At 42.6% G+C, this 10,606-nt stretch overlaps 1 protein-coding gene across 5 annotated transcripts in view; it reads left to right on the forward strand.

Moving 5' to 3' along the window:
* Positions 1 to 10,606, forward strand: part of Cnbd2 (cyclic nucleotide binding domain containing 2) — a 44,697-nt gene that overhangs the window by 25,845 nt on the left and 8,246 nt on the right. For all 5 annotated transcript variants that reach the window (XM_013010976.1, XM_013010977.1, XM_013010980.1 and 2 more), the window contains 3 exons: positions 3,054 to 3,168; positions 7,196 to 7,373; positions 9,014 to 9,134. In XM_013010976.1, coding sequence (XP_012866430.1) covers positions 3,054 to 3,168; positions 7,196 to 7,373; positions 9,014 to 9,134 — 414 coding nt within the window. The remainder of the gene's footprint in view (positions 1 to 3,053; positions 3,169 to 7,195; positions 7,374 to 9,013; positions 9,135 to 10,606) is intronic.

A 10,606-nucleotide genomic window follows, 5' to 3' on the forward strand; every position in this document is an offset into this window, starting at 1 on the left:
TATGACTGACAAAACAAAAACAGAAAGACTTGCTTCTCATGGTTACTCAGGACCCAGGCCATTGAGATTCTCATGCTCTCTTCTCTTTTTCTCTCTCTCTTCTCTAAGAATTATGATATATACATATCATACCTGCTGTCTGTAACCACATGCAAGTGGCTAAATAGTAACTTATTTTTTCATGTAATAATCCATCTAGAACTAAGCATTACAAGTTTAGAACTGTTGTAGAAAGCCCGCCAAAACTCAGGCTTCCTCCTAGTTTTCCTTGCCCTATTATTCATCCTATCATCCTAGTATTCACAGTGTAGCTGCTACTTCTGTAGCCATCATGTCTAAAGGAAACAAAAGCAGCAAGGCAAAAGAGAAAAGATAGTAATGGCTTTCCTGGGAGTTTTATCCAGCAATCATACACTTTTTTTTTTAATCCCGTCATAGGGCCTGGGCACTGTCCCTCAGCCCTTCAGCTCAAGGCTAGCGCTCTACCACTTGGGCCACAGAGCCACTTCCGGCTTTTTCTGCATATGTGGTACTCAAGAATCGAACCCAGGGCCTCATGCATGCAAGGCATGCACTCTACCACTTAAGCCACCTCCCCAGCTCCTTACACTTACATTTCATTGAACAGAACTAGGTCATTGTCAGGGCTGGGAAGATGGCTCAGTGGTAGAGCACTTGCCTTGCATGCCTGAGGCCCTGGGTTTGATTCCTCAGCACCACATAAGCAAAAAGAAAAAAGCCGAAGTGGCGCTGTGGCTCAAGTGGTAGAGCGCTAGCCTTGAGCTGAAGAGCTGAGGGACAGCTCCCAGGCCCAGAGTTCAGGCCCCACGACCAGACCCAAAAAAAAATAAAAAACAAAAAACTAGGTCATTGTCACCCCATTGCAGGGAAGATGGTGAGGTTTTGTTTTAAAACTGGGGACTTTGTTTTCCTGAACAAAATTAAGAGTCATTTATATATTATTGTCAAGAACAGCTAAATAATAATATTTAATAAAGCTGGGCACCAGTGGCTCAGGAGGCTGAGATCTGATGATCATGGTTCAAAACCAGCCTGGGCAGGAAAGTACATGAGACTCTTAACTCCAATAAACCACCACCAGAAATCCAGAAGTGGTGCTGTGGCTCTAGTGGTAGAGCACTTGCTTTGAGTTGTAGAGCTGGGGGACGGTGCTCAGGCCCAGAGTTCAAGCCCCATGACCAACAACAACAACAAAAAAAAACTCAGAGAACAGCACCCAGGCCCTGAGTTCAAGCCCCAGGATTGGCCAAACAAACAAAACCTATATTCTAATATCCAGAAATAATTAGTAGTAACATTAGAGAATCTTTTTTCAAGGTTTTCTCTATATACATACAAATGGTACATGGTAAGTTTTTTTAAGTGAGTTATTCAGTAGGCTTGTAAACTTTTTGAACTAATATATTGAGAATATCTTTTTGCTCAAAGCTAGTACTCTACCATTTGAGCTACAACTCTACAGATTCTAGCTTCTTTTTGGTAGTTTATTGGAGATAAGAGTCTTAAGGATGGTTTGAGAAGGTGGCTCAGTGGTAGAATGCTTGCCTTGCATGCATGAGGCCCTGGGTTTGATTCCTCAGTACCACATAAGCAGAAAAAGCTGGAAGTGGGACTGAGGCTCAAGTGGTAGAGCGCTAGCCTTGAGCTGAAGAGCTGAGGGACAGTGTCCAGGCCCAAGGTTCAGGCCCCACCACCAGAAAAAAAAAAAAAAGAGTCTTAAGGATTTGTCTGCCTGGGCTGGCTTTAAACTATGATTCTCAGATTGTAGCCTCCTGAGTAGCTAGGAATACAAGCATGAGCAACAGGTACCCAGCGAATTAATGTAGTTTTAACTACATTAATGTAGTTAATTAATGTAGTTTTAATGTTGCTTTGAATAATTGTATAAATTTTAATTATAATTTTAAATTTATAGAAAAAATTACAAGAGCAATACAAAGAACTTCAGAATATTCATCCAAATCACCAGTTAATGTTTTGCCAATTTGCTTTCATGTTTATCACTGCCTAAATTAAGAATTAAGTTTCATTCATTGTGCTCATCTATCCTGTTAACTTGATGGTTGGTGGGGGCAGTAATAGGGCTTGAATTCATTCTTGGGATTGCTAAGGAGGCCCTCAACCACTTGAGCCACACCCTCAGCCAGTTGGGTTTTGTTTGTTTTGTCAGCTGTGGGGATTGAACTCTGGGCCTGGGCACTATCCCTCAGCTCTTCAGCTCAAGGCTAGCACTCTACCACTTGAGCCACGATACCATTTCCAGCTTTTTCTGCTTACGTGGTATTGAGGAATCAAACCCAGGGCCTCATGCGTGCAAGTCAAACACTCTACCACTGAGCCACCTTCCCAGCCCCACTCAGCTACTTATAACAGATAGGGTCTCAAGTTTTTGCTTGGAATGGGCCTCACAGACTTTGATCCTCCTACCTATAGCATAGCATGTAGCTGGAATGTCTCTAGGATATTATCTGAAACGAACTCTCAGTTTTTGTCTGGCCTGGTCTTAAACCATGGTTCTCTCATTGTCTGCCTCCCAACTAGCTACAAATAGGCATGAATTCTGCCTGTGACTATTTTCTGATACCAGAAATCAGCCACAGAATAATTACAAAATGCAGAGAATTTTAGTATTCATAGACCTGTATAATTGGCAAGTTTATACTGCATTTCACTATAAACTGCCCCAATAATGACCTTCATTGTGATATTTGTTCCAGTGTTAGCATTGTATTTGTTTTTTTGCTACTTTAGCTGTTTGACTTTTTATGGCAAGCTAATATTTTTATTAAGAAAACAAAGGACAATGTCAGACACCTTGTACTCATATACTGTTTTGTAGAATGGGAACTTCTTTGTACAACTACTTAAATATAATAAAAAAAATTTTTTAAGAAAACAAAGGAACATGAAACAACTGCATTGAGCAAATAAAACAAAATGGGTCAGATACAATACAGAGGGCTTATTTGAGAGCCTGGCCAAGCAGAAGCATCCCAGCTTAACCCTGTGTTTGTGTTCTTCTATGTGTACAGGGCAGCTGTGAAATCTTGAGGCTGGTAGACCTTGCCTCCTCACTTTCCTATTACAAGTGGATCTGGCAGTGTCTGGAGCTGATAGACGACAGACCTCTGAGGGCTCACCTCAAGGGTAAGCCAGATGGCCACATCTGTCAGCCAGCAGCACAGCAGGGAACATCCAGGCATCGCCTGGCTCTAGTTTCCAGCCCAAAGAATTCCAGACATCTGGAGCTCAAAGGGCCAGACAGGATGTCTGGTTTGATTCCTTCTTCTACCAGTCATGGGAACCTGGTTTTTAGGCCCTGCCTCCTTTCCAGCCTCTTCCGTTGTGCTCAGCAGGTTCTGCCTTGTGGCTGTCTACTCCTTGCCTCACACATCCTTTTCCCTCCCTTTCCTCTTTTGCCTAGATCATTTCTGCCATTTAAATTTTAGATTAAACATTCTTTCCCCCAGGAATTCTCCCTGATTCTAATGCTGGATCAGCATCTTCTTTCCTCATTATAGCCCATTCACATACTCTGCTTTTCTCTTCTATGCCATTTAACCCCACTGAAATCGTATAATCGACTCCAAGATTATTAAATAGCTGTCTCCTTGGAATTTAAGCCCTATAAGGACTTTATATTCTCAGGGCTTAGGGACATTCCTGGCATCTAGTAGCTACTCAGAAGCAACTCAGTTAGCTACTGTGTCTGGTTTTAGATGCATCCCAAGCTGCAAATGTTCATAGACAATCTCTAGCTTCTATCCAAACTCATAAATACATTAATATGAGTAGCAGCATTAATGATTATATACCAAGTATCTAGCTTAACAGTTTATATTAGCTTTTCAAGAAGGTGTGATTATATCTCCATTTGACAGGTATAGAAACTGAGGAAGAGCAGTGACTCTTTTCTTCAGATCATAGGAGTAATAACAATGGAGGACTTCAGAGTCCTGGCCCAGCTGATTCCAATGACTAGCACCCTTTCTGATGTTGGACAAGTGACTCTGTTCCATATGCCATGTCCTCAGGGTCTGTAAAACATGAATTACAATCCTAGCTTACAGGATTGTTAGAATATTAAGCCTGCTAACATACAAAACTCTTAGAACACTACCTGGATGCATTAGTTACGTTAGTTATCATTGTCATGTGGCTACAGGGAGGCTGAAATGAATGATGTATATTCATGGGGCTTAGTAAATGTTTACTAGATGTCAGTCCTGTCATTTTGTCTTTTCTACTGCCAAACTACTAGAGATTTTGATAATGTCATGTTTTCATTGTCATTCAGTTAAAAATATTTTTCAATTTCCCTTTTAATTTCTTCATCTTTGACCCATTGAATATTTAGAAAGGTTTCCAAATATTTTGGAACTATTCAACCATCTTCCTGTTTTTGATTTCTATAATAAAATACTTTGGGTAGTTGGAATGTTTTTAGATATATAGAAACTTGTTTTATGGCCCAGAATATAATCTATTTTGGTAAATGCTTCATTTACATGTCAAAAGAATATGCTGCCATTGGATGCAGTGTGCTGTGAATGTTAATCAAAGTTAGTCTGTAGCCTTAGTCATCTGTATCCTTCCTATCTTTCTCTTCTTGCTGTATTGATTGTTAATAAAGAGTTGTAAACATTTCCAATTGTACATAATTGTAGATACATTTTCTCCTTGCATTTCTATCCTATTTTGCTTCATGTATTTTGAAGTTTTATTTTTTAGAGAATTGATGGTTAGACTTGAATTCTGTATCACAATAAAATTAATTTCTAAGGCCAGGCGCTGGTGGCTCACACCTGTAATCCTAGCTACTCAGGAGGCTGAGATCTGAGGATCTCGGTTCAAAGCCAGCCCAGGCAGGAACATCTGTGAGACTCTTATCTCCAATGAACCACTAGAAAATCAGAAGTGGCACTGTGGCTCAAGCAGTAGAGCACTCACCTTGAACTGAAGAGTTGAGGAACAGAGCCCAAGCCCCACAACCAACAATAAATAAATAAATAAATAAAATTAATTTCTTTGCTCTAAAACCTTTTTTGGGGGATGGGGGACCAGTCCTGGGGCTTGAACTCAGCTCAGAGCTTAGGCACTGTGACTGAGTTCTTTTTGCTCAAGGCTAGTGCTGTATATCACTTTTAGCCTTAGCTCCACTTCCAGTAATAATTTGGAGATGAGTCTAACAGATTTTTCTGCCTTGGGCTGGCTTTGAATTGTGACCCTCAGATCTCAGCCTCCTGAGTAGCCAAGATTATTGGGGCTTGAACTCAGGGCCTGAGCATTGTTCCTGAGCTTTTTTTTTTTTTGGTTGGGCGTGGGGCTTGAACTCTGAGCTTGGGCCCTGTCCCTGCACTCTTTAGCTCAAGGCGAGCCCTCTCCTGTTTGAGCAACAGCGCCACTTCCAGTTTTCGAGTGGTTTATTGGAGGTAAGAGTCTCATGGGCTATCCTGCCCGAGCTGGCTTTGAACCATGATCCTCAGATCTCAGCCTCCTGAGTAGCTAGGATTACAGGCGAGAGCCACCCAGTGCCCGACTCCCTGAGCTTTTGCTCAAGGCTAGTGCTCTACCACTTGAGCCACAGCACCACTTCTGGCTTTTTTTGTTTATATGGTACTGAGAAATTGAACCCAGGGCTTCATGCATGCTAGGCAAACACTCTACCAATAACCCACATTTCCAACTCTCTCTTTTTTTTTTTTTTTTTTTGTCGGCCATGGGGCTTGAACTCTGGGCTTAGGCGCTGTCCCTCAGCTCTTCAGCTCAAGGCGAGCGCTCTACCACTTGAGCTACAGCGCCACTTCCGGTTTTCTGTTGGTTTATTGGAGATAAGAGTCTCACGGACTTTCCTGCCCGGGCTGGCTTTGAACCGAGATCCTCAGATCTCAGCTTCCTGAGTAGCTAGGATTAACAGGTGTGAGCCCTCAGCGCCCTGCTAGGTTACTTTTTTTATTATTATTAGTCAGGCTTTTCTCTCTCTCTCCTCCGATCCCTTCTCCCCTTTCTTCCTCTCTCCTTCTCTCCCTCCCTTCACAGCCACACCTCAACCCTGGCCTAGGCAACCACTTTCACTATACATTAGGCTTCTCTTTCCTGGGGTTCCATGGAAGTGGAATCAACCAGTTTGAACTCTTTGGTGTCTGGGTTCTTCCACTAAGCATACTATTTTAAGCATACTATTTTAGAGTAGTTGATTTGTTCATTATTTCCAAATAATATTTCTTTTCAATAACTGTATGGAGGGCCTATTATATGCTAGCATTATCCTAGGCATATACTACTTTATCTGTAATTCATTCTTTCTCTTTTTGTTAGCATACAGTTAGTGTATGAAGGGGTTTCATTGTGATATTTCCATACATGCAAACTCAGCCCCTCTGTTACCCTGTAATTCTTTCAATAATGCTGTGGAGGCAGCAGCAGGAGTGAGCGGGGCTCTACAGATTACATGATTTAACCAAAGTTCTGTGCCAGTCATCCCGCCCCACTCCCTCTCTTTGGTGCAGGCACTGGGGCTTGAATTCAGAGCCTGGATGCTATACCTGAGCATTTTAGCTGAAGGCTGGTACTCTACCATTTGAGCCACAGCTCCACTTGGGGCTCTTTGCTGCTTAACTGGAGAATAGGGGTCTCGTGGACTTTCCTGCTCAGGCTAGCTTCAAACTATGATCCTCAAATCTCAGTCTCCTGAGATTTGTAGGAGGATTACTGACATGAGCCACTGGCATCTATCTCACCCATCTCTTTTATTACTGTATCTTCCCCAATATTGAACCCAGGACCTTTTTTATGCTAGGCAAGTACTGTACTATAAACCCCCTTTGTGTCCTAATTTGGAAGGCCAGTTCGAAAGCCAGGGAAAATATGATCTATTAATGGAAAGATACAAGCTTTGAAGCAAATAGATCTTAGTTTAAATATAACTTCAACCCTATTCAAGGCAACTTGATATCTGTGATGTTCATATTACCTCTTTTCTGCCTAATTGTACTTCTCTGGATGGAAAGTTCAAGCATAGGGTACACACCAAAGGACATTACATGGAGGCTATCATGTTTTTCTTTTCTTCTACATTCTCTTATTGCCATGTTATTGAAGGCAGGTTACTATAAACTATACTGTTACATTGCAAATACCCATTTAATGTGCTTTCCTGGGCTTTCTCTAACAGAACCATATCCTGAGAAGAGATTTAAAGAATTCCAGATTAAATCGTATCCTCTACAGGACTTCACTGCTTTGAAACTCCTACATCTCCAGAAAGCTTGTGAGCAAGAGGGGACAAGTTTAAATGAGAGGTTCCAAGACCCAGAAAATACTCTGCCAAAGATAATGGGCCCTAAGATCAGGTAAGCTCAGCTCTTAGCAAATAAAAGACTCAGTGTGGCTTGGTTTTTTTTTCTCTTCCTAAGGCCTTACGTTTTCTAGGAGGCATTATCTCTGAGCTATATCCCCAGCTCTACAGATTTGATTGTAGAAGGGGTATTAACTTATAGAACAGAATGTCAGGGATTCTGGGAAGGAAGTAGAGGTGGCAGATAGGCTATCCCCAGCGGGGTGGGCACATGTAGAAGATAGCATAGAAAAGTCCTAGGTTTGACATCCAGGACCTGTGTTCTCTGCCTCAAATTAACAGGCCCACTGTTTTTTGGCAGTCAGCTACATCTTTTCTCAGGACCTCAGTAACCCATTTAAGGAAAGCAGCAGAAAAAATCTTGTGGCTCTCTATATGTATTACTAGACCTTCCAACTCAGCTTCTTCAGAAATTCTGTTCGGCTAAGAGCACACTGTAGCACAGCAGATTAGAGCCTGATTTTCAGTTGACTCAACCCAGGTTCTCAATTTGGCTTGGACACATATTTTGGCTGTTGACCTCTCAAGTCTTATGTTTTTTTTTTCTTTTTGGTCGGTTGTGGGACTTGATCTCTGGGCCTGGGCACTGTCCCTGCACTCTTCAGCTCAAGGCGAGTGCTCTACCGCTTGAACCACAAAGCCGCTTCCAGTTGCCACTTCCGGTTGCCACTTCTTGTTTTCCAGTGGTTTATTGGAGATAAGAGTCTCACAGACTTTCCTGCCCTGCCCAGGCTGACTTTGAACCGTGAGCCTCAGATCTCAGCCTCCTGAGTAGCTAGGATTACAGGCGTGAGCCACCAGCACCCGGCTTCAAGTCTTATGTCTTAATAGAAAGTCCCATGGTTGTTGCAAGCCAGGCAAATGGAGTAATAACTATTATATGTGACACAGAATGCTTCTGTACCTATTACTGTATTATCTAATTCAATCCTCACAAAAACTCTAGGAGTGCTATTATTATCACTTCATTGTTTAGGTGAGAAAACAAAGGGTGCAGAGGGTGAGTTGCTTGTTCAAGGTCACAGAGGTAGGAAGAGCGAGTGTTCAAACCTGGGAAATAATCTTTATCATCCAAACAGCATAACCTTCTATTCCTTGTAATTTATAAAACCACCAAAGAAAGCACAATGGATTGTATGTGTGAAATTAAACCTACTATTAACAAGGTCTAGGGGCTGTAGCCTACCCAGGGAAACAGACAAATCACCTCTCCTCTGTCTTCCTGTCCAAAAGAGCCCCGAGTTTTGCTGCTGTAACCAAGGATACAGCAATCTTTTCCATTTCTAGACAGCTCTGACTCTTAGATATTCCTTACTCCACCAAATAATCCTGAGTACCAACCCTTATCCAGATCCCTTGGACTCTGTAGACTTCTAACCCATCAGGCCTAGTTCCACTCAGGAGGTCATCAGTCCTTTAAGTAAACAGCTTTGAGGTGTGTAAGGAGTCCTTGTTCCTAAGTCTCCTCCCTGCTCCACTTCTCCAGCTCCTGACTGTTTGATCTGTCTCAGAGCTTCCTTTTGAATTTTCTCACCTTCAGGAGGCAAGAGTTCTCAGTGTGCAGTAGTCAGGGTGATTACTCAAACCTTATGAGCTGTGCGTTAGAGTTCTCTCTAACAAGCTTTCATGTTTCAGATCCAGGTTTCCTTATCCAATCAAATGTTCTATGGTCAATACCAAGTTTGGTGAGCTCCCCAAGGAGGCTGTAGTGGGGGTCTATATGAAGGTCCATACTGTGGAAGAAGGAGAAACTGTGGTAAGTGCACAGGGAGCTCTGTTCATGATGTAGTATGTAAAATGATTGCGCTGGGAGTGTTGGGCACTGAGAGATTTAGAAACATCCCTCTATATTTGATGATATTTGGAAATACTGTTGATTTTTAAACGGGTAGAAGTATATTGTGACTTTTTTTTCCAAAAAGTTCTTATATTTTGAAGATATATGTCAAAATACTTAAAGATGAGCTAGGTATGATATAATCCCTATAATCCCAAAACTTGGGAGGCTTCACTCAGGAAGATTGTGAGTTCAAAAAGTCAGAATTGTGCTGGGAATGTAGCTTAGTGGTAGAGTGCTTGCCTAGCATGCATGAAGCCCTGGGTTCAATTCCTCAGTACCACATACACAGTGGGGGAAAAGCTGGGAGTAGCACTGTGGCTCAAGTGGTAGAGCGCTAGCCTTGAGCACAGAGAGGCTCAGGGAGCCCAGGCCATGATTTCAAGCTCCAGGACTGGCAAAAAAAAAAAAAGAAGATTAGAAAGGTACATAGGTCGTGTTGGGTGCCAGTGACTCAAGCCTGTAATCCAAACTCAGGAGGCTAAGATCTGAGGATCACAGTTCAAAGCCAGCCCGGGCAGGAAAGGCCGTGAGACTTTTATCCAATTAACCAACAGAAAACCAGAAATGGCACTGTGGCTCAAGTGGTAGAGCACTTGTCTTGAACTGAAGAACTCAGAGACAGCTCCCAGGCCCAGAGTTCAAGCCCCATGACTAACCAAAAAAAGAAAAAAAAAAGGGGGGGGGGAGTATATAGGTTGGTAGATAGGTAGGTGGTGAGGGGGAAGGAATGATGCTTAGTCTTAGTTGTGGAATGTTTGCCTAGCATTTACAAGCTTTGGGTTTGAATCCAGCAAAACGCACACACACACACACACACACACACACACACACACACGCACGAAGTGATATTCACACACACACACACACACACACGAAGTGATATTCCCACAGAACTTGCTTTAAAATAATCAACAAGGGTGCTGGGAAGGTGGCTCAGTGGTAGAGCACTTGCCTTGCATGCATGAGGCCCTGGGTTCAATTCCTCAGCACCACATAAGCAAAAAGAAAAAAGCCAGAAATGGCGCTGTAGCTCAAGTGGTAGAGCGCTCGCCTTGAGCTGAAGAGCTGAGTGACAGTGCCCAGGCCCAGAGTTCAAGCCCCACGGCTGACAAAAAAAAAGAAAAAGCTAGAAGTGGCACTGTGGCTCAGGTAGTGGTAGAACACTAGCCTTGAGCAAAAAGAGCTCAGAGACAGAACTCAGGCCCTGAGTGCTCCACAACCAACAACAACAACAAAAGATGAATAGAGAAAGTGCAGGGGACTTCAGGCACAGTAAAATTATTCTGTTTGACACTGTGATAGCAGAAATAAAGCCATCACTTTTTAAATTGTTTTTTTTTTATTTTTTATTTTTTGGGTCCGGTCGTGGGGCCTGAACTCTGGGCCTG

Source organism: Dipodomys ordii, unplaced genomic scaffold (assembly GCF_000151885.1).
Source record: "Dipodomys ordii isolate 6190 unplaced genomic scaffold, Dord_2.0 Scaffold13, whole genome shotgun sequence".
Lineage (NCBI taxonomy): Eukaryota > Metazoa > Chordata > Mammalia > Rodentia > Heteromyidae > Dipodomys > Dipodomys ordii.